The sequence below is a fragment of the Pavona decussata genome, unplaced genomic scaffold, assembly GCF_977016875.1.
Source record: "Pavona decussata unplaced genomic scaffold, jaPavDecu1.1 SCAFFOLD_64, whole genome shotgun sequence".
NCBI lineage: Eukaryota > Metazoa > Cnidaria > Anthozoa > Scleractinia > Agariciidae > Pavona > Pavona decussata.
In genome coordinates this window covers 6,340,001-6,361,323 of record NW_028145484.1, presented here as the reverse complement: position 1 = coordinate 6,361,323, position 21,323 = coordinate 6,340,001, and the positions used below count along the sequence as shown (strand labels likewise).

Below are 21,323 nucleotides of genomic sequence, written 5' to 3'. Positions count from 1 at the left end.
ACTTCGCCTTCCATCACTCCTTTTCGCTTTACAAGACAATCTTACATTAATTAATAGATGAGAGACCACCGTAATTATGTATGTAACCGAAGCAGCTGCGAAGAGAAAGTCTGGTGTGATTTCGTAATATCTCCGTAGGAGGTGGGAGGAGAGATGAAGTGAAATATATGGAATACATCTATTTGAACTGCGGAAGAAATTATTTATAAACAAAACCTCTCGCAGTTATGTAGGTAACTAAAGCAGCTGCAAAAAGAAATCCTCAATAAAAAAATCAAACTTGAACGGGATTCAAACCTATGATCTCTGCGATACCGGACCCGTGCGCTACCAACTAAGTTATATCAATCTCGGAGATGGAGGTCTGAATAAGAGAAAACACCAATTCAAGCGAAACAGGGGTCATTTTGAAATGGGGGAAGCATAGCGCTTGAGTCACGGATGTATTGAGACGATAACCACTCGAAACTAGTGACCGGAAATCTTGGCACGGAGAATTGTCTTCTAATTGATGCAAATTTCTTTTAAACCTAACAAAAAAGACATGCACTGACCAAGGACTTTCAACCTTATATCTACAGCGTCATAATATTTATTACATTTCTTTGTTTAGATAATTGTAGCAAGCCACTCGGCATGGAAAGTGGTGAAATTCCCGATCGTAACATCGTGGCTACTACGAGTAGTTTCAGCAATAATCGGGAAATGTTCGGAGCCCATCGAGCAAGACTAAGGTCGTCGTCAGGTTTTCGGGCTGATCCATCTGCTTTAGAGCAAACTCCGTTTCATTACATAAGTGTTAAACTACCTAGAGAGATGATCGTAACTGGAGTCGCGACCCAAGGCCTTGCAGGAGAGTGGGTGACGACGTATACACTTATGGCCAGTCAAAATGGGGAAAGCTTAGTCCCATTCAGAGATACTAATGATGCAATCATTGAAAAGGTAAAAAAAAATTGTAAATTAGTGAACTTTTTTAAAGGGTGCAGTGAGCATTGTTTCTTCTCTTGATTTGAATAGTAACAGGAATAGTGATAGGATGATAGAGCAAAGTTTTTGCTGAAATTCAAAGTTTTATCTCGTAGGAGTTTGAGGGTAACTCTGATGGTGAAAATATAAAGTTCAACGCAGTTCCGTTTCCAGTACAGACACTTGAAGTTGTTATAGTTCCAAAACACTGGCATGAAAATATCGCTTTGCGTTTTGAGCTTTACGGATGTGAACCAGGTAAGTGTCTCATCAGATGGAAAGTAGTGTGAGAACAAGGGGTGGAGGGGTATCTTTCAAGCTGTGGGGCAGAAAAATGTTTTTTTCTTTTTGCCAGGAGTTGATTTTATAGAGTACGAGATCTTTGGCAGACTTAGGTATACAGGTCAGATCTCAACTTGGGTTCTCACAGCAACTGAGGACGAAAGTACTGTCTCGTAGGTGTGAACTGGTCTAGCTCGGCTGGTCGTAATTTCAAATAAGTTTGGCCGCTTTGACGGTGACCCATTGTGGGCTGGTCGTCAATTTATACCTTGATCCCACCCAATGGAAGTTTTCAATGGCTAAACGTCGATGTCAAAGTTAAAACAAAAACTCACTTTGCCAGCTCTGCACTCTCAGTTTCAGTGTAGCATGGAGCGAATAGGGGTATCATTATACATATCGTATAAATAAAAGATTTAGTGCCGAGGGTGGGAGGGCACTTTCCAGGATGATGAATGAATTTAACCATTAATTACCTTTTCACCCATTTCGCTTTAGGTTACTATTTCAGAGTTTGGCTCGCATTTCTCAATACAGTATTTATGCTTAGTTACATGGATCATGAAGATCATGACACGAAAGTAATGGAGGAAGTGGTTTTATATGAGGTAAGTACGACCAAAGGTTATTTGTCTGACTGTCCATCTATTTAGTAATTAACAAATAAATATGTAAGTGCAGTTGCTACTTTACATTGAATGTCAGTTTTTTGATGTGGACCTGGTCTGTTTGTGGTCTATTTAATGGGATTGATCATGTCACCATACATAGATTAATTTAAGATTGTCTTATTTCTGTCAGATATTTAAATTTTTTTTAATCCCCTGGATGGGTGCCTCACAAGGGTCTGATTATCCCGTTCGTGCCTTTCCCTTTTGGGCAACCTTTTAAATATTTTGTTATGTAATTATCTGTACCATTCATATCTGTGTGTATTGCCCAATAACGTTTGATAGAAAGTTTGATAGAAATGTGCTGTACAACAGTGCAGTACATTGCGTTACAGTAGTGCTGAGTATACTGCGAAAAATATGACATCTTAGCGGTCGAGTCGTAATTAAAGGCAATTAAAAGAACGTGTGCGTGGAAGGGTAAACTAGAAGCATGAGAAGGAAAATTGCATTGAAATTGAGTTAGTAAATTTCTTTTTTAGCTTTTGGTTTATGCAAATAATATTTTAGTACTTATACTAAAAACTTGAAAGAATTTCCAAAACGATTTTACAGCTTTTGATTGGACAATGTAAGAAAGTATGAAATTTATCAGTGGTACTAAGCACTAATCTTTTTCTGTACATGGCATGTTTCCAACACCGGTCATTTTGATTGACTGTCCACGGGAGATTCTTTGGAAAGCGAAAACCATATCGACTTGCAACATGGCAACATTTAAGATAATTTTAATTTTTTCACGGTTAACATGGTGAGGTTCATTTCCACTCGGGATCACAACTTGATGGTAACATGATACCCTTACTTTTTTCTAAGCTGTTTTTGTTTTAATGTAAATACTTGTAAAAAAATAAAATAAAGTGTTGTTGTTGATGGACACAACGCATTAAACGCAAATCAAGATTTTTTTCCTGTTCGTCTTACACCGACTTCTCAACTAAGTTACAATTAGTATTCTACACTAATTATAGTCAACAGGACAACTGTGAAAAGACGAATGTTCCCTATCTTATATGTATTGAATAAGAATATTTAATTCATGTTTAGGTTGACAAGTACCTTAAGAATGTTCCAGGGTTCCTGTCCGTTGAACTACACCAGTTCAGGTTTGATACTCTTACTTCATATCCTGTTGAAAAAAAATCGTTAAATCGCTGTCGCATGCGCAGTAGTTTAAGGTTCCAAAGTCAGATTTTGTGTTAGTAGTTAACTTGCTAGCTAATTGGCTGACTTAAGCTTTCCATTGGATTCTCTGGATCTGCGATTTATAACTCGTTAACAAGTGAAGTCAAGGTTGCGAGTTCACTTTTACAAACGTTTTTGAACGGAATATCCGTCCCTTCAGAATAATTAGTAGTACTAGATTTTATTTTTAAATTTCGATTTAATGGTAGTTTTCAAATGTAGGATAGAGTACTTTTATACTTTTACGATAATAAAATAGTTTTACATTTTAATTTGTAACTGTAAGTTGTTGTAATGCAGGGACCGTGTGGCGGGCTTGTTACCTTAACCTTAATTTTTTTTAAAAAAACTGGTTGGCTGGTTGACTGACAAGCGATGATAGAAAAAAGAAGAGAAGGAAGGCTAGGAGGGAGGGAAGGAGGAGGAGGAAAGGAATGGAGGGAGGGGGGGAGGGAGGGAGGGAGGGAGGGAGGGAAGGAAGGAAGGAAGCAAGGAAGCAAGGGAAGAAGGAGGAAAGAAGGAGGGAAGGCCGGAAGGAAGAAAGGAAGGAGAGTGGGAGAAAGGAAAGAACGGAGGAGCGGAAGACAGGAGGTAGGAAGGAAGGAATTTTTTTAATTCACTCATTACAATGCCGTTCACTCTTTCATTTATTTTCCTAAAATGGCTCATTTCAACCTTTCTTTCTCTCGTATACGTCAGTCCTCCTTTTGTTGAAAAGGACGTCGAACAAACTGCCATTACCGCTGACATTACAGTCTACTGTATAGAATCCGCTACTACGGTTATTCTTACCCAGCTTCAAAGTTCGTTGGCTAATCAGGGAAACAGACGCATTTTTGGAAATGACATTTTACAAGTTCAATATCCAGGTGAGAACTGACTTAAAACTACTCTTTACACTAACACTGGTTGAGGATGCACCACCTGTAAGGATTGTCAGTCTCGTAGCAAATTTTCTGCAAACATTCGTTTAACATTATAAGGATTCCTGGTTCGAATGGATGTCCTTTGCAATACCAAAAGCTGGAATCATTCAATTATTTATTGAATCATTTATCTATTTATTTACATCATACAATGATAATGATAAGAAATCTTAATAGCCGCCATGTGAGAGAGATTTACCTGCGTGACAGGTGCTGAAGGGGAATGTAAAGAAAAGGCTTGTGTAAAGGAGAAAAGCACTTGTTGCAAAGACAAGATTGAAGTGGTGTTGCCATTTTATGTAATATATCAACTTTTTCATATGATTTCCAAACACCGAGAAGTGGGTAGAAAAAACGAGTCGTAGGCTTCCCAAACCATTAATAATTGTTAGTTCATTAAATCTTATAATAATTAAGGTCGCATTTGAAAACTTTCTTCACGCTAGTGATTTCCTTTGTTTTGATGAGTTTGAGAGTTGCTTTTAATTTTTTGTTTCTTAATCTCTTCATCAGCTTCCCGTAAATGTGAACCACCTGACATCACAGTCACCCTTGGCAAAGATCCCTGGAACGCTCAATTAGTTATAATTAACGAAGAAGTCCGCAGGTTTAAGTTCAGCGTATCAGCGAGTCTACAAACGAACTGTAACGCCACGGAAGACATTTTGTACAACTGGGAAGTTGCTAACGTGGACAAACAATCGGGTGTGTTTATTAAGATCTACCAGTATGGAAAAATGAGTAGCAGCCGCAAGCTAATCTTATATCCAAGCCTTTTCCGTCCTTCAGGACTAATCTACGTCAGGTGCCTCGCGAGGAGCATCAATCGCATAAGTGCCTACAAATACAGCTTTGGGTTTCTTGAAACACTATTCATGCGTCCCCTGAACTGCGTAATAACGCCAAGTGAAGGAAGGGCAATCTTGGACAAATTCTCTTTACGCTGTACCGGTGCCAAATACGGTGACATGGAAGCTACTAATTACAAAATCACAGTCGATTCCAGTAGTGAGCTTGTGGTTATTCCAAACTGGCGACCTACAAGCGGCACTATCACACTACCAGTTGGTAACCTTTTGGAAGCTTACGGTGTTCGGTTAAAAGTGGAAGCCAACTTTTTGACATTTCCTTCACTTTTTGATCATGTGGTTACCAAGGTACGTTGTTCCTTTTAGGTTCTAGTAATCAATTTCAGATGTAGTTTAATTGTTAATAGTTCATGGACCATTTTATACATTTTCCGTATAAAACAATAGGATATCACTTCCATTATTTAAAGTAACATGAAAAAAATAGTAATAACTAAGCTCGTCCTTTATTGTTCTCTAAATAACTTCCGTAGAAACAAAGCCAGCGTCTTGGATACGATGGATCAGTCGATGTTAATCGCTTAATTTGGTTTATTGATATCGGTTGGTGTTGATTAAAGCATCCGGAAAACACCTTTTTGTTTTTCCCTCGGACTAAATTCCAGGAGTTTTATTTGTTAGCCTGAACATTGCGAAAAATATCCAAAATAGAAGGAGTTAGGTTGGATTCAACAAAAGATTTTAACCATATTTAAACCTACATCGTCTTGCTTAACACCCATTGAAGTTATTTCGCACTGAGGCAATAATGAATCTCACCACAATCATTTGTACAACTTCTAGGTCATCAGCCTCACAATATCAGAAATTTTCCAGGCAGTCAGAATATTTCAAGACCTCATCGATGCTGGCAAATATGAAGAGGCTGCATACAACATGTGGATTTTAAAGAGCATAGCAGAAAAGACGGAAATGACAAGCACATCAAGAACAGCTGTAATTAGATTTTAAACTACATTGCTCAATGACTAGCTTGTAGTCACTGGAAAATTGATAAAGGAAATACAGAGATTAGTTAATTGACTACGTAAAAAACCAAAATACACTGCCAAACAGCCAAGAGGAGGTTTATGAAAAGAACCAAACAATCCCCTTTCCTAGTAGCATAGTATATCGGATGGAAATTCCCTCGGCTGAAAGAGATATCCTCAGAATTTAACAGTCGTCCTCGAAGCTTCGCTTATCGACCAACTGATCATTTTTCAGACAATCTTGCGGCCTCGGACATTATGCTCCAATAAGTCAGCCATCTGGCTGCATTTGTTTAAAGAGCGGATAGCTTGAGTTTCAAACTTCATGAAAACTATAGCTTACCAAGAGTGACAGTCCAGCACTGCCTAGTGATAGTAAAACGGGAACGTTTCTTTACAATTTTATATTTACGTGTATTTTTGTTGTTGTTGTTCTTCTTCTTCTTCTTTTCCTTAAGATTAAAAGTACTATGATGCATGGTATAAGTAGACTCCAGTTAAGCAGCCTTCAGCAATTGAAGCAAGTGGGAGATTGTGTTGTGTTCAGTAACGCCATCAAAGAAGAAACTACAGAGGAAATTCAGGTAAATGAAGCTCTGCATCTTTAATATTAGAAACGTCAGTATAATAGTTATGTCTTTTTCTATCCCATCGGGCTATCCATACACTTTACATGGATATTACACAAACAAAAGAAACATTGAAACACACCCTTTACAGTTTTCTCAGCAAATACGATCTCGACGCAACTCACCCTGATAACTGTAAGACGACCAATAGTATCTTGACGTAACTAACGAATCGAGTCAAGAACCAGAGACTTATACCTTCAACTGGATAAACACAATCCATTTGACTCTGATGAAAACTTCTGCTCAGCAAAGTTGTCACAATGTCACCAACAAAACTCCCTCGCAGGAATACACTAAACCAGACGATAATTATCTTACCGTCTTATATGGTATATTACAAACTTTGTACGTGGTGGTCTTTGCAACAAATCACTTCCAGTGACTAAACAAGCTTTTTCAGGTTTCCTTTTCCTTATAATATTGCAGGAAATTTCTCTTCAATACCTTGAGAAAGCTGTAAACTTCTTAATTGAATCAAGAGCAGAGAGCATCCCCAACATCAGTAACATATCGGAGATACTTTTGAAAGGAGCGGCCCTTGTTATTGGTATGGCTTCTGACGATGCCAAGTATTCTTTGATACCCGGGAATGAGAACCGAAACAAAGGGAGAGCAAAAGTAAGCAACAATTTCTATTATTGAAGTCTATCTAAACCAGGCGAGAAGTCTTCTCGCATGGACTTCGAACTTTTATAACATTTTTACTGTTTAAAAGCCACAAAACGTCTTGACTTTTTCCGAAATGTATTGGGCAAAACTTCCGTGTGGTAGATCAATGTTAACTGAGTTTCAGAAGTTACTAATGCAATTTCAGAAATTGAAACAGTCTTGTTTTAATAAACATAATTTACTTTCTTAGTGAAGTACCTTTCGTTCTTTGAAATCATTTTAAAGTACTTCTGGTTAGTTTTGGTGGTTTCCTGAAGTTTTTGGAAATGTAGAAATCCAAGATGGTGGACAAAAGATGGTCGCCGTTTGGAAAATGGTGACGTAATTCGTACGTCATATGACGTTATTATAACTACCCGTTGTGGATGTAAGGGGAACACGTTTGAACGTAGTGTCCATCCTCCAAATTTCAGTGTCATGGTTTTAATAACCTCGCACTTATGGAGTTGGGGCTTAATCCGCTCCCACCCTGCAGATTGCTAAAAAATATTGACCAACAGCAGTTAAAAATAAACAAATATTGAATGAGAAAACGTTTAATCTTTTCGATTGTTAAAATTAACAATGTCAAAATATCAAAAAGAAACATAGGTCGTCTTTTCTTATGGAAGCAAAACCCACAAACAATTAGCTTGATTAAGATGAAGATGGTAAATGCTGGACATGGTCATGCGATAAGTACAATTTATATGTCATTTATTTCTTGTGGAAATAGAAAGAAAATATTAAAGTAACCACACCGATGATATGATCTCACGTAAGGAAAACTAGTACAAATAAGAGTGCATGGCTTGTCAGAAATTCCGTAGCTTTTTTAATTTATGTGATTTATTGAGCTCACTTTGGGGTACCGAGGGGTAAAAAATATGAAAAATCAGAGTTGGAGATTCGATGGACATCACAGTTGTTTCACAAAGTTGGCCGTCCAAGATAGAGATAGAAAACTATGCTCCAAATAAGGCCACTTTGCAACTGTTAGTCTTCGTTTATCTATCCCGCATACGTTAACTCTTTTTCCTCCAGCTAAGCGGTAGTTTAAAATCACAAAGTTAGATATTTTTCCTCCTACAGAACATCACTAAAAGGGCAATGAAATCGATATACAACATAAGTAGTATGAGAAGGAAGATTCTGAATAACGTCACAAGTTTAAACATGATCCAAATGGACGGCTATGGAGTTTCCGTTTTACTTGCAAAAGTAAACGCGAGTGTTGATGAGCAAGTCTTTCGCGTAAATGGCGATGAAATTAGCTTTACATTCACTGGAGTATTAAAGGAAGCCCTCCGGGATGGATCAGCACAGGTAAGAGCAAACAAAGGGCGTGATTTTCGATACACCTCTCAAGCTCTGGAACACTACCTAAAATGTTAACAAACTGAATCTTTAAAAAAAACTAAAAATCATCTCCACATTTATCTAAGTGATATATTAGATATGAACGGCTTCTGAGTGATGTACCAAGAAATGCTCCACAAGCAACCTGATTATTTAGTATACACTCCAGCATTTAGGCGTTAATACAAAAATCTCATATGCAAGGTCTTCCTCGAGATAGTATTAAAGAACTATACCACGCCGTGCCCCTAAGATACACGCCCCGAGCCACTTAATATGAAACATTAAGAAGTAGTTTAAAGGATTTTTTTTACAGTTTTCTTCAGATCTTTGAAATAAATTCGATCCTTTGTGATCAAAGAACTACCATCTACTTTGCGAAGAGTTTCAGAAAATTTTGGAGGATGGTCGAAATGTTATACAACTGTCTATCTCCGAAAGCTGACGAAGACTTCCAAAGAATCATGAGTAAGATCCAAAGATGGTTCAGATATACCAAACTTCATTTAACTCTGAGACTAGCAGAGTGATATGTCGAACCGGCGAGACAACTAAGGTCAACCAAAGTGGATATGGGATACGAAGAATTGACGGCACTTTCTAACCTCCTTACTAGCTGCATTATTCTGGCGTACGAAAAACGCCAGTATCAGCAACAATTATTCTTACATTTTTACGTGGTGATATTCCTATCTTATGTAGAGTAAAGTGTTTGCTATGCTGCTTCTGGCATCTTAGCTTAGTACTCGTAAACCTATGTATTGATCTTTCTGTAAGACCAAGTTATATATTTTATTAGTATTCTTTTTTACAGTTATTCTTATTTCTTCACTGTTATTTAATTTTTCTGTTTTTTAATCATGTAGTATTCACCTCCAAATAGCTAATGCAGCATTCGACTGTTTGTAGCGAGTGACATCACCCGTCCTAACAGTGTGGGTAATAATGGCGATGAAACATAACAAACGCGACACAAATAAAAGAATTTAAAACACCTTCTCAATTAATAACGAAATAATTTCTGATATTCTTTCAGATCATCAGGATCGAAAACAATCCTTACACCTGGACAGCGGGGATGACGAATAAAAATCTCTCTGTTATTGACATTAGCATATGGAACAGCAACGAAACACGACTGAAAATATCTAATCTGAGCACTCCAATAAAAATAGCGTTCTCCAAAAAGCCCCCCAAAATTAAGGACCATAATGTACGAGATGCCGGCCTTTTTCTTAAATCAAAAGAAATGCGTTATCATTCAGTGTTTATTCCATCTTCTGAAGCCACCTTAACCATTCAAATAAAGCCAAAAAAGAACATCACATTGCGCATTTATATCAGGAAAGGCTTAAGACCAACACGTCAGCAATACGACTTGAACTTGACCTTGCCAAACTCGTGCTGGAACGCCACCAAGGGTGAAAACAACAGTTGTTTGTCACGTGATCCTTATGAGTTTCATCTCCTACCAAATACTACAGGTCATGTTGGGCGTCATTTGATTGGTATCGAGATTCAAGAAGATGGCGTAAATATTACAGGAACATCTTCTATGGTTAAAAGCAGCGGTGACAACGAGGATGTGGCCAAGGGAACAGAGAAGGCTTCGTGCGTTAGAGAAAAACCACCTCCTACGGCAGGGAAAATAGTACCACGCCAATTCAACCCTAAAATGGATGTTAATTACACATTCTTCGTCACGGTGGGAAGCTGTGTGTTCTGGGATACAGTTAGTGAAAACTGGTCAGCCCGTGGTTGTCAGGTTAGTGACAAGTTGGCAAAACATAATTTATTTTTTAACCTTTTCACAAAAAGCTCGTACTCAGACAGTCTTAACGCAGAAATTGCCACCTTGTAGTTCATTACCAATGGTGTAAAACAAAGTCCGAGATATCGCAATACAAACCGAAAGGAACTTAACTGTGAACGCAACTCATCTTCAAGATTGACAGTAAGCATAGTTAGCTTGGACACGTCCTGTTTCTTAATCATCCTGTAAAGCGCAACTCACAATTGTTTTTAACCGTCTTTTTCTTTTGGAATTTACTTAACGCGTTCCAAACTAATTTGTGACATTACATTTTAGAGAAATTCGGTGCAATATAACCACAACGCACCGAAGAATTTTGCCAATCCGTGGGAAGTGGGGCATTTCATCGGAGGAAAATTTGCTTTCCGTCAAGTGGCACGATTTAAAATAAAATATGACAATTCCGTCAAAATCACACTATTTTATTCTATTTCGAGAAAGCCTAATAGCAGGAAACAGGAAATTCCGAATTTCAGACCCTCTCAACACGAAATCACTACTATCTAATTTGAGAGGTTTTCCGTCAAACCAAACACAAGTCCAATGCTGCCATCGCACAGATCACATACAGAAACTTGCATTGTCGAAGGACATTTAATTACCTATGCCACTGATATTAGTATTATAAAGGAAATAAAGGGAGATGTAAAGAATCGACCATAAGAGGACACAGAAAATATCTGAGCCCCAGTTGGGATTCCAACCCACGACCCTTCGTGTTCTTCTTCCTTTATTTCCTTTATAATACATTTAATCACAATGTCTAAATAAACGCAACTTTAAAAGTAAGTTTAGTTCCAAGGAATCAACCAACAGGTGGCTTCGATTTTTACATTTTCAGGTTGCACGTGAGAGTAATAAGACCAGAGTCGACTGCTTGACCAATCATTTGACATCATTTGCTGGACAATTTTACGTCGCTCCAAACATAATCGATTTTGAAAGGGTTTCCAACGAGATAACACCCCTTCCACCAGAGAACCTGTTTGTTCTGGCCACAGTCTGCCTTATATTTACCTTTTACATAGTGGGTCTGCTGTTTTCAAGAAGAGCTGATAACAGAGACAAGATGAAGGTGAGATTTTCAAACAACGTTTAGAATTCATTCTTTATAAAATGGATCCATTTTTAGTTTAACAGTATTTCACTTCATAGTCAATGGAACCGACGACACAAAACATGCAAAACTCCTCGAGAAACGTATGGCACCTTCACTTCGGTAACTTCCATCTGCCATTTGTAAACTTATAAACATCCAAATACATGAATGGAAAGCTCTGTTAACTCAGTTTGTATAAGACTAGTATTTTTTCATTCATTATACCAAAACTTCGCAATAGTAAACATACTTATAGCTTCCTTCTTTGACTTAGCTTTGTCCTGACCGCCTTCTTCAATATAGTGACGAGCGAATTACTATGCTAAAAACCCAACATCATCAAAGCTGCTGGTATACAGTGCAACCCGATTAACACGGACACCAAGGGGACATGGAAAGTGTCCGTATTATCCGAGTATCCGTAAGCGGGCTCTCCGAAAAACAGGGAAAAACGTCACGGACACATGTTTCATCGATTGAAAGGCTAAAGAAGACATTTCTACAGCAACAAGAAGTTGTTACATTTCTTGGCTGTAACTTAGACAAGTTTAAAGCAAAGAAAACGTACGCTCATTTATCATAATCTCGGGATAAAGCTACTTTATTTCAGCTTGAAACACGGCAAAGGAGTCGAACTGAAGTCGTATCAGCATCAGCCTCCCAGCGGAGGCTGATGCTGATAGAGACAAAAATATTGACGTCAAAGAGGAAAATGAATACTACAAGCAATTGACTTACTATACAGCAAAAGGCTAAGGAAGTGAAACTTTAATGTATGCGTAGAAGGCAGAAAACTTTATTTAAGGACTACAATACAAGGCTAAAACACAGGAAGAAAGGCAGGCATGTCACATTTCACGCTATTTTGCTTCTACTTTTAAGGAAGAAAATTGTGTTAACCCGTAGATCTGTCACTATTTGAACAGGGTACAATGCCTACAATTAGCATTTTCATTGTGACAATGAAAATAGACAGTGTGCAGATAACCAGTGGCCGTACAGCGGGGTTGACGATGTATGAGAGTTTGTTATTGAGGACACAGCAAAGTGGCCGTTGTCCGTATTAAGCGGGTTAATTTCAGACGAAACATACGAGCTTTTCGTCCGGACAAACAAAACTGTCCGTAATATCCGAGTGTCCGTATTAAGCGGGTGTCCGTAGAGGGAGGTTCCAATGTATCTCGTGTTATCTTATCCCTACAATAAAACAGAGTCGAGATAAATGGAAATAGAAAGACTCTAGAACCCCTTGCTTTTTCTAGTTATATTGATTATTTGTTTCACAGGTTGTAAGGGGCAACGGACCTTCTCTAGAACAGCAACAGCAGAACACCTACGTTTATGAAGTGTCCATTCAGACGGGAATATGGTATAAAAATGGCACAACGGCACGAGTCGGCATCAAACTGCACGGCGAACGAGGAAATAGTGACGCAATACGTTTTATGGATCCGTGGAAAGAAATAAAGCTTTTTACTCGTGGTAGTGTAAACACGTTCATTCTTTACCTTCCAGTTCATCTGGGACAGCTGTACAAGTTAAAAATCTGGCATGACAACAGTGGTAAGAGCCCCTCTTGGTTTCTGTACCAAGTTGTAGTCAAAGACATGTCTACCAACGAAAAATGGCATTTTGTAGCAAATAGATGGCTTGCTGTTGAAAGGCTGGATGGTGCGATAGACATCGAGGTCAAGGCTGCTTCTAAAAGTGAACTTACGAGATTCAAGGATTTTTTTCAATGGCGCGCTGTCACGAGCTTTGCAGATAAACATCTATTTTTGTCACTTTTCACCAGACCACCACAGAATCCATTTACTCGCTGCCAACGGCTTACATGTATGCTATCCATAATACTAGTTTCCCTGGTAACAAATGCAATGTTCTATAGGCTTGAACAAGAAAGCGATCCGAATTCGTTCCGAATTGGCCCACTGGAACTCAGCCTACAACAAATTGTCATTGGTGTACAGTCCGGGCTTATCTCCCTTCCTGTCAGCATTTTTACGGTCATGATATTCAGGAACATCAAACGGAAAACACCACTAGATAACATCAAAGAAAGTGACCGTTCCAATGAAAGAGAGAACAGAACTCGCGGCTTCCTGCCCCCAAGCTTCATCGTGATTGGTTGGCTGATCTGCTTGGCAGCTTCCATTTTCTCAGGATCTGTCACGATACTTTACAGTATCCAATGGGGGGCGGCGGTATCAAATCGGTGGTTGGTGTCGGTCGGCATTTCAGTCCTTCAAGATATCGTACTTACTGGACCATTCGTCATAATCATTAATACGTCAATCATGTCTTTGGTAAGCAGAAAGCCAATTAAGACCAATGTCATCGAGACAGCGCAACAAGAATTACTAGTGTTTCGTGAAGATGAATTGACGAACATTGGACAGCCCTCTGAGGAAGAACGACTAAGAGCGCGGCATTTTGGACAGCAACAAAGAAAAATGCGTCGCTTTTTCGTTGAACTCGTTATTTACATCACCTTTGTCGTCCTTCTTATAACTATCTGTAATGGAAACCGCAGGCCGTCCAGCTATCAACTAACAAAGTCACTCAAGGACACCTTCAAAGGATTTTACAAGGTAAAATTCCACCCGTTAGTGACTTTTTCTGAATTTCTACCAACACAACTCAACCCACTCTAAATTAACTTCACATTAAATTATTTCTAGATGAAGGATACCACATCGTTTTGGACCTGGTTTAAGCTAGAACTCGTTCCCGGCGTTTACGACGCACATTTGTACGATGGATTTGGGAGCCGAGCCGATGATAAAGAGGATGGACTGATAAGGAGCAAAATTGGCTTTGTAGTTGGCCTGCCAAGGATTCGTCAAATACGTTTTAAACCAGGTAGCAATGTTCACTGAGTCCTGCTGAGTTGCTTCATAACGGTCAAAATAGAAACAGAGTTCTAGAAAACGGTTCGCTTGGAATGGTATTTGAGGGATTGAAACTTAAAATTGTTCATTGCAATTCTACTTTTTTCACCAGAGGACGTGGGATTATAATTGGGTCTTCTCACTTTACCTGAACGCTCCAAAAATCAGTTGTTGAATCCAACCACAGTAGTGAAGAGATAAGCAGAAAATCAGTAACCTTGGTTAACGTTCGCTGAAATAGGTTATGTTAACGATTATGCATTGAATTATTGCTGTGAGGAAAAATAATTATTTGTGATGATCTATTAATACTTTTACAATCAACTTTTCGAATCAATTTCTGACGTACTGTAATAATAATAATAATAATAATAATAATAATAATAATAATAATGCTTTCCTTAATTTACAGAAATCCCATGCAGAATATTTCAAGCAGAACCAACCTTACGCTCGCACTTCAACCGATGCCTTTCCGACTTATCTGATTCAAACAAAGACACTACGCCATCTTACAATCCGGGGTGGACGACACTGAACAATAGTACCAATGAACAGGTTACCGAGAAACTTTACCACTTTTGCTCTGAACACTGGCGGTATACAAAAACTACATTAAGTGTTGGCAAACATCTTCTTTCCTACACCGATGGTGGATACATAGCCAAGCTTGGGTACGACACCGATACCGCTTTGAAAGTCAAGCAAAGCATTGAACAAAAACACTGGATTGATGACAAGTCAGCAGTCGTGTTAATCGAGTTTGTTGTTTTTGAGCCCGCGAATCTGTTGCTTAGTAGCGTAACGATTGTTTATGAGAAGCTTGTGACGGGTATGAGAAGAAAGAGGATCGATATTGTGTCTGAGTACATTTTTCCCTCATCTGGCTCTTCGTTACGGGAGTTCTACAGTCTGTGCATTCTTCTATGGTCGATCATCATACTGTTGTTGGTTATTCTAGAGGTTGTTAAGGTTTTCAAGAACGGCTTCGGGTATTTCAAGATGTTCTTCAACTGGATTTCATTTTTACAACTCTCGTCATCGTCGTGTGCTTTGTTGCTTGTATGTTTGAAGGACAATGGCCTGAGAGATTTCCTTCAAACTATACGCGATGATCCATTCGGTTCCTGGAGTGCATACGAGCTTATTAAGTGGGCGAGTATAGTAGAGGTTAATTTGTCCGTAACGATTGTTATAACGACCATCAAGTGCCTCAAGCTTATAAAGCTTAACCGTCAAATACATGTCATGAAATGGACTCTAGAGGCTGCATACCGCTACCTTTGCTCTTTTTCTTTTGTTATTCTGATCCTTGCTCTTGCGTTTGCTCACCTAGGAACACTTTTCTTTGGTTCAAAAGACGAGGAATACGCAACGCTGTATAACTCCCTCCGCTCAGTTCTTCAAATGGCCATCGGGATTGGTAAATTGCGTTCAAAGTTGGGAGGTAGTTCTCAGTTACAACTGTTTGCTCCCATTTTTCTAATGGCCTGTATGCTAAGTATGACTATCATATTTACCGACACTTTTGTTGCAATCCTTAACCAGGCGTATAACGAGGCTAGCGGTCGAGAATACTCAGGAGAGGAACTTGGAGTATACATTATACAACGCTTCAAAGACGGGATTAAGCAAAGTAGTCGTAAACCGCCGTTTAGAAAATCTTTTCAATCATCGTTTCGCAGAAAACATACCTCCCCGCAGTTTCCAAGATGTGAAAGTCAGACAATAAATGTAAATGATGAAGCTTGTCACGTAAGGAGAGTGCAACTTGCAGAAACGGAGAGTCTTCAAAGCTATGAAATTTCGTACGGAAAAGACGACATGGACATTCCTAGAGTCCATGGGAGATGCGCCACCAACAGAAGCCTGGAATCCCACAAGGGCATCATTTCACAGTCTCCGAAACATGAAATGCAAACAAGGAATGAAGATTATGTGCCCCAGTGGACCAAATCAACTGAACATGACCTTTTCACTTTTGAAGGTTTTAGCGAACAGAATGTCAATGACATCCAGACAGTCCACGGAAAAGAGACTAACGGAAACAGAAATGTCGTCGGGATGAATATGTCAGATGCCATATACAACGAAAACGTCATGGCTGGATGTTCGAACGATGAATCATCCTGTTTAAGATTTCCACCAACTGAAGAGGAACTCCTCCTTGGTGATGTCAAAGAGGCTATGGAAAACTCTCGGTCAGAGCTCGCTAAATACTCGTGCAAAGACGGAGATGAATACGATAAATATACTTCTACTATTTCATCAAGGGACAGCAGTCTTGAGGAGTGGAATAATGAAAGCAGCCACCATGAACCCAAAAACGTCAGTGACGAGCACGATAAGAACCAAAGCAACCTTACCCTTAATGTGCGGAAGTCCTGTGGACACATTGTCATTGAAGTTTTGCAAGAATCTCACGTCTGATTTCGGGGTTTTTTTTCACTGTGCATATCGGGATAATTTCTTGGTCTGAAATAATCAGATGACCTTATACACGATCGAAAGAGAAACAGCCTGTTTCAAACTTCGATCTATGAATGTGACACTGCGCAGTTCGCCGAATACAAAATAATTTCTTTACCCACGGGGCACCAAAGAGCTCTCTACCGAGAAACTTGATTCAACGGAGTCTGTGCGTTCCGGGTCGACTTGTATGGTGCTTTTACCAACTTGATTTTTTTCCCTGGCCTTGTTTTTTTTTTTTTTACGAACGTAAAATCCTTCTTAACTTTTCACACCAGTGCGCAATGGATTTAAATCGCTCAAATTACGTTTCTCGTTATCTATCATTTGAGTTTCTGCGGCAGTGTCACGACATTTGAGGCCTTGCCTATCTGTATCCTACTAATATAGAGGCACGAAATTTTTTCAAACGTAGCGATACGGCCATTATGCAAGCTTAAAGCAGTGCTGAAGTTACTTCCCTAAGGCTCTTTAGGGACTTTAGAAAAAGGCCTTTAAGTGACGCTCTAGGACTACCGTAAGCCTTCTAAGCCGATAAAATGGTTGCGAACAATATTTGTGATCGCATCAGGATATTAGCTCAGATGTAAGTTAACACACCGTTAAATTTAGCAATCCATTTTGTTACGAGTGTGTCTCTGCATGTTTGCCCTACGACTACAGTCAGGATGTATATGTTTCCGTGATGGTTGGATGGATTGTTAGAATACCAACAGCCGATCAGAATAGGGTCTTTGACATTTCTTCGACCATCGTTAGCAACGCACCAGCAGTGGCTTCTAAGGCATGGGCCCAAAATTGTTTTCTCAAAAAGTGTGGGGGCTGTCTATCTCTAAACACTTTTAATGTAGGCAGATGAAACTTTGACAGATACATACATTATTGATTTGCGGTAATTTGGAACTTTTAAATTATGCAAATTAGGTCACGTGACTTCCATCGGCTGAAAAAGCTTTATCTTAAAATGGCAACACTTTTTCTTGCGTCCTTAATTTTTTTATCATTTTAATAATGTTAAGGGCGTTTAATACATCACTTCTGTGCTTGGCCTTCTTAAGATTTTTCTAAGCAAAGGCCTAACGTAGGGGGATAATTGTCTTGGGGGACTGGGTACTAATCGAAAAATCCGTGTATTTTAAAAAATATTTAAAAATTCAAAAGGGGCCAAGTACAGTTTTGTAGATGCATCTATTGCAAGTTGTCTTGTACCAATAAGGTTAAATATCTCACAACGAAAAGTGTTGCCATTTTTGTTTTCATCATTTTAAGTAAATTGTGGCCGTGCAAAGTCACGTGACAACATTTACATAATTAAAAAACACCAAGTTGACACAACTTGTCAATATATGTATCTGGCAAAGTTTCAACCTTCTACTGCCAAAGTGTTCTGAGATAGACCACCCCCCTTCACTTTTTAAGTGATTAATTGGGGGCCCATGCCTTAATTTACCTGAGAGGGGAGAGATCGGGCATACTAAAAGGGGATTTAACTTAAGGACGGTGCCTACTAATATCGAAGTATTTTTGTGCGGTTTGCGACTATGCGGGAAAAGCAGATCTTAGGAAGGCCTATTGGAATCCAAAACGAAAATTGGGGGTAGCCACGCATTTTTCAGAGATAATTAAGCAATAATATCTCTAAAAAGCGCCAAAATATGAAGCAATGTATGGGATTTTTTCCTAAATTGAAGCTTAATTATCTCTGAAAAATGCATGGTTACCCCCAATTTTCTTTCGAGATACCAAAAGCATTTGCTAAGTTCTGCTTTCTCCACATAGTTTTAAACCGCGCAAAAATATTCCTGTATTAGCATGCACCACCCATAGGAAACCCGAGTATCTCGAGATGCGCAGAACGTATGCGCAGTAACAATAGTAGGCACCGTCCTTAAACTAGCTGCCCTCTAGTGGCTTGAGAACTGGACAATTTTTGCTGCCCTAAGGTCAAGCAAATTGACGTGACTCGAGTGTTTGGAACCAAAAACGTCCATTCACGACTTATTTACTCTTTGTCTAGATAAGCTAGAGAGATGCCTAACTTTTCCAAAGGCTTGAAGTTTGAAAACCTTTTCACTGTTGTAGTTTTTTCAACATGTAATGTCTACAATGTTATGTGTTTTACTTGTAAATTTGCGAGGTTGGCTTAATATTAAAATTTGTAATATTCTTTCCTATTTTATTGTTCTCAAAAAAAATAGAGGACAATGTGAGGTACAAAATTTGTCAAGTCTGAGGTAAGCCGTGGTGGAAGATTCTTAAATGACATTATTAAAAATATAGAAAGGTGTGTAATATAAATTAATGAGTTTTACAGATAACCTCACTGATCGCTGTCTTTCTCAGTTTGCATGGTCTTCACGATCTATAGCCAAAAAGTCTGTTTTTTGGTAGAATGAATGTTGTGCCGCTAGTATTAATGGAACGGATGATGGATCAGAGAATTAATTCTGCAGTGTAAGTCAACCAGATGAATTTCTGACTTTGTTTAAGCCCTAGTAAGGAATTAGGAGGACACGGAGAGGCAATAAAGAAATTATTTGGCCTCGACAGGAACCAAACCTACCATGTCCGGATTTGATCAACGGTTGCTCTACCAACTGAGCTATGACTGTTTACGCTATAGATCGTAAAGACCGTGCAAACTGAGAAGAACGACAACGTTGACCGAGGTTATCTGTTAAAATCATGCCCTTGTATTTTGGTCGACCAAGGTGCATATAGCCTTAACAGGTTAATAGGATAGGAGATTCGACTGAACGTACGTGTCTCAAAGTGAACAGTAATTTTGACCTTAAATTCATGGTGATGTGTCGAACTCCGTGATTGAACTCCCGGTGGCGAGCTCACGGACTATATAAGTCGCATAAATTTCATTTCTTTCTCAGAGCATTCGAGAGCCTTTTTCCTCAAACAAACACAAAAATCTATGTTTTCCAAAGTGTATAGTATTAGGATGAAAATTAGCCGTTAAAAAAGAGTGCATTATATCAAGATAACAATTAGGCCAAAAATCAGAATGTAAAGTATTAGGATGATTATTACGCCAAAAACCAAAACGTATAGTAATATGATAAGAATAAGCTCAAAACCAAAAACCAAAGTGTATAGTATTAGGATGAAAATTAGACCAAAAATTATAGAACATAGCGTTATGATAACACTTAGGTCAACAACCAAAGTGTATAGTATTATGATGATCCATTAGGCTTAAAACCGAAGTGCATAGTATTATTATCAAAATTAGGCCAAAATCGAAAGTGTGTAGTATTATGAAGAAAATTAGGCCAAAAACCAAAATGTATATAGTAATAGGACGAAAATTAGGAAAAAATTCAAAGTGTATAGTATTATGATGAAAATTTGTAAAAATAAAAACCAAAGCTAATGGTATTATATTGAAAATTAGGTCAAAAACCAAGGAGTGCAGTATTATGATGGAAATTGAGCCACAGTCCTAAGTGGAAAGTATTGTTATGGAAATTAGCCCCAAAGGAAAACCCTTGGCAAAAATCCATAGTGTATATAGTATTAGGATGGAAATTAGGCCAAAAAACAGCGTGTATAGTGTTGTCATGGAAACTAGGCCAAAAACCAAAGTGATAGTATTATGATGAAAATTATGCTAAAACTAAACTGTATAGTATTGTTTTCATAATAAGGCCAAAAGCCAAAATGTATATTATGAGGATAAAAATTAGGCCAAAAAGGAAAGTATAGAGTATTATGATCAAACTTGACAAAATTCAAAAGCGTATTATATTACGGGGAAACTTAATAATAATGATGATGGTGATGATGATGATGATGATGATGATGATGATGATGATGATGATGATGATAATAACAATAATAATAACTTTCCTTTAGGGAATAGCGTAGAAGCTCCATATAGCTTTTGTGTCGGAGAACTTTTATATTTTATGAGATTTTTATATTTTATCGCTATTTTTTTTTAACTCAGCAGTTTTCTTTTTATAGTTCCTTAACATCGCATAGGTTACGCTGCGCGCCCTATGTGTTTCTATTTTAGCATACTTATGTTTTTTTAACTGCACGTAATAATAATGATAATAATAATAATAATAATAATAATAATAATAATAGTAATAATCGCGGACAAGGAGAATAAGAAAGTATCGGTGATAGAGATGAGCTGCCCTTGGGTTGAAAACAGGGAGGAGAAAGATGCCGAAAAGACAACAAAGTACGGACCATTACGCTGCTAGCTCGAGCAGAGATATCCTTAATATCGTTTGAGACAGTTCAATATTATTGTGGATGTACTCGGAGGTTACTCAAGAGATGTCAGGAAGGCACTTAAAGAGTTAGTGGAAGATAAAAGCGACACAATAGTTCTGCATATACAGAAATCTGTTATCACAAGCTCACTCAATATTGTCAGGGGCTTTAAGCTTTTAAAATAATGGACATTAGGCGTTTTATTATACTTTTATTTTTATTTGTTTTTTTAAGTGTTTTCATCGTGAGGAACAGAACGTTTAGTATTTAGATTGAGGATTTCATGATGGTAAATAGTTT

At 38.3% G+C, this 21,323-nt stretch overlaps 1 protein-coding gene across 1 annotated transcript; it reads left to right on the top strand.

Annotated features, from left to right (window-relative positions):
- The first annotated feature begins 4,899 nt into the window (after positions 1–4,899).
- LOC146478786 (polycystin-1-like protein 2) lies at positions 4,900–17,559 on the top strand. Its single transcript, XM_085111762.1, has 10 exons — positions 4,900–5,190; positions 5,686–5,838; positions 6,332–6,457; positions 6,932–7,123; positions 8,246–8,479; positions 9,549–10,277; positions 11,167–11,400; positions 12,711–14,015; positions 14,106–14,286; positions 14,728–17,559. Exons 1-10 carry the CDS (start codon positions 4,909–4,911, stop codon positions 16,743–16,745), a joined length of 5,454 nt encoding a protein of 1,817 aa, XP_084967888.1. The 5' UTR covers positions 4,900–4,908; the 3' UTR covers positions 16,746–17,559.
- The last annotated feature ends 3,764 nt before the right edge of the window (positions 17,560–21,323 follow it).

Coding starts and splice junctions, on each gene's coding strand:
- LOC146478786 (XM_085111762.1), top strand. CDS start 4,909: ATGCGTCCCCTGAACTGCGTAATAACGCCAAGTGAAGGAAGGGCAATC. Junction 5,191..5,685: donor TTGATCATGTGGTTACCAAG/GTACGTTGTTCC, acceptor TACAACTTCTAG/GTCATCAGCCTCACAATATC. Junction 11,401..12,710: donor ATAACAGAGACAAGATGAAG/GTGAGATTTTCA, acceptor TTTGTTTCACAG/GTTGTAAGGGGCAACGGACC.